At 49.2% G+C, this 3,060-nt stretch overlaps 1 protein-coding gene across 1 annotated transcript; it reads right to left on the bottom strand.

Annotated features, from left to right (window-relative positions):
* Positions 1-1,965: 1,965 nt before the first annotated feature.
* On the bottom strand, positions 1,966-2,325 carry LOC144768964 (baculoviral IAP repeat-containing protein 5.1-like). The gene has a single exon (XM_078652960.1). It carries the CDS (start codon positions 2,323-2,325, stop codon positions 1,966-1,968), a length of 360 nt encoding a protein of 119 aa, XP_078509086.1.
* Between the last annotated feature and the right edge of the window lie 735 nt (positions 2,326-3,060).

The following is a 3,060-nucleotide window of genomic DNA, read 5'->3' as shown; positions in this document are numbered from 1 at the left end:
GATAAGCCCTGACGGTGCTTTCCTGAAGTCACAGTCACACATAAAGGTCAAAAACAAAGAAAAGACTCTGCCACTCTGCCATGAGTAGTCCACAGCTGGCCATCCACTGCTATCGCGACACACAAAGAGCCCAACAGATGTTGACCTGCTGAAGGGAAACAGCCTGCTATACAAATGGATGAGATGATCAGGATGGCACTGCAACCCCCCCTGGGGACACTCCAGCATTTGGCCCTCCTGCTCCAGACATCAACTCACCGACTCGACCACCAGTTGACTAAGGGTTGGGTGCACAATTCTGCCCAGTTCACCAAGTAGGGGCAACAGAAAAGGCTTGGGTCCTGTCACTGGCTGGCCTGGACCACTCTAATACATTAAACAAAAGCAAGAGGCCAGACAGGTTTCATTTTTTGTTTTGACACACCCAATCTAAAATATTTCTGGGTGGTGCGACTATTTTATTTTACTATACAAAAGAGAGAGGTGGGGGACCAAGGAGCTATTATGAGGTCCAGTGTCCATGGTCCTATTTTAAACTGATTACTAAAAAGGGACACTGTTCCTAATGCATTGTGCAAAATGTCACCAATGCATGAGGGTGCTAATGTCACCCATATATGAAAAAAAGAAAGAAAAGGGGAGAAGGAACAGAATCCCTAGGTAAGGGGACCCACAGAAAACAGGGAAAACATTTTGTGTCCTCTGTTGCCCTCACACACCTCGAAAGGTGTCATGCTTCATCATCGGGCAGTTGCTCCTCGTAGGGCCGGCGCTGCAATCCCCTATGGGTCCCCCGAAGGGTCTCTTTATCTTTTGTAGGACTGCCGGATGGTGCATGCGGGTGTGTGGGGTGTGTGTGTGTGGTGGGTCAATAGGGTAATAAAATGCGTGCTAGTGTAAAGTGAAATTCGTAATGGGTAACCATGTAGCAATTTTTCTAATCATGTACCCTGAGCAGACTTAACTGCTAAATAAAATCTAGCCCCAGTGGCATACTATGCCTGGGTATAGAGAGACATAGGTCGACATGTTTCGCGCCTGCGTCGCCTTAAGGGTCGTTGGCGCTTTGTCAGGACCAGAATTAAAAGTTGTAAAGTGCACGTGATAAATGGATTAAAAAATACCCTCATAATCGATCAGGGCGGGCAGTAACCTGTATGCCCAACATCTGGCTACAGCTGCATGTTTGTAACCGCTCCTGGTCAGTACCTGTATGCCCAACATCTGGCTACAGCTGCATGTTTGTAACCGCTCCTGGTCAGTACCCTCATAATCGATCAGGGCGGGCAGTAACCTGTATGCCCAACATCTGGCTACAGCTGCATGTTTGTAACCGCTCCTGGTCAGTACCCTCATAATCGATCAGGGCGGGCAGTAACCTGTATGCCCAACATCTGGCTACAGCTGCATGTTTGTATCCACTCCTGGTCAGTACCTGCATGATCCGCCAAAACTCTTTTGGTGTTGTGTTTGCCATCAGTATCTCGACTGTTCTGGCAAAGACCATCACTGTGATTATAGCGTTCAATGCACGCGATCCCACCAGCCAGTCTTCTAAGTGGCTGGGGAGCAGAGTTCCCTATGCTGTGGTCCTTCTGTGTTCATTTGCTCCAGTCCTGATTTGTACAATCTGGCTTCTTCTCAATCCTCCCGTTCCCAGTGAAGATACACATGGGGGATACTACTATCATCCAGTGTGACGAGGGCTCTGTTCTCTTCTTCTATCTGATGTTGGGATATCTAGGCTTGTTGGCCACTGTCAGCTTTGTGATTGCATTTCATGCCCGTAAGTTGCCCCAGAGCTTCAATGAGGCCAATCTCCTCACCTTCAGTATGCTTGTGTTTCTGGCCGTCTGGATCTCATTCATACCGGCTTACCTGAGCACACGGGGAAGTACATGGTGGCCGTGGAGATCTTTGCCATCTTGTCTTCTACTGGAGGACTCTTAGGTTGCATCTTTATTCCTAAGTGTTACATTGTCCTTTGTAGACAACACAACTCTTGAACCTTTCCAGCTCCAGTTTCAAGAACTCCTCCACTGTGAGTGCGCGAAAGTCCTTCTGCATACTCAGGAATCCGCAGGTGGCCGAGCGCTTGGCGTGCTCATGCCAGGGGTCATCGTCAGGCTCCCATCCCTCCAACTCGATCAGGCAAAAGAAGCAGCGGGCGACGTCTGGCTCGTTGTTGGTGGGACTGTGCACAAAGCCAGCTTTGGCCATGTGTTCCGGGGTGCAGCTGCAGTTCTCGGCGAAGGGCCAGTCCCCGAAGGTCTTCAGTCGGTTGCCGTAGTCGTACATCTCCCGGTACTGATGCAGCATCTCCATCCCTCACCGGGGACCAGAGGCCCAGGGTCAAAGGCTCCGAGAGGGGGCGCCGGGATCAGGGGCCCAGGATCAAAGGCACAGAGAAGAGGCGCTGGGACCAGGGGCCCAAGATCACAGGCTGAGATAGGAGGCGCCGGGACCAGGGGCCCAAGATCACAGGCTCAGGGAGGGGGCGCCGGGATCAGGAGCCCAAGAGAAGAGACTGACAGAAGAGGCGCCGGGACTCGCGCTGCAGACTCCAGAGAACTTATTTTAGTCTTTTATATTTCATAAAAAGCTTGTTTTCAAGTACATTCTATATGTCATAGAAAAGAATCAATTGTCAAACAATAATCAGCACATACGAACATTTAAACATAATACACAAAATCAATGTTGAAAATTACAATGCACACCAAATACACAACTAACCACTATATCATTTAAGGGTTCTCCTCAGGACATGGACTGGAGGTGGCCATCACTGTTATCAGCATCTACGGCCACTTATGGTAGGAAGTTGTCAGACAAAATATGGAAATTCTTCAAGTGTTGACACAATGGAGGGGAGTTAGGAAAGCGCCGGCTGATTCTCGGCGCTGAACGTTCTTACTCGGCGGACTGTGGGGCATATTATCAAGGGGCTTTATCTCCGATTTTTTGGCTTTAAAAGCCAAGAAAGCGGAGATAAAATTATCTCCCTATTACCAAGCTGTCGCTAAAACCAGTTAGCGACAGCTAATAGGAGATAGTGAC

Source organism: Lissotriton helveticus, chromosome 7 (assembly GCF_964261635.1).
Source record: "Lissotriton helveticus chromosome 7, aLisHel1.1, whole genome shotgun sequence".
NCBI lineage: Eukaryota > Metazoa > Chordata > Amphibia > Caudata > Salamandridae > Lissotriton > Lissotriton helveticus.
The sequence above is the reverse complement of the archived record's forward strand: the minus strand, read 5'-3'. Positions and strand labels throughout refer to the sequence as shown.

Excerpts from the sequence above, each read along its gene's own strand:
- LOC144768964 (XM_078652960.1), bottom strand. The coding sequence starts at position 2,325 with ATGGAGATGCTGCATCAGTACCGGGAGATGTACGACTACGGCAACCGA.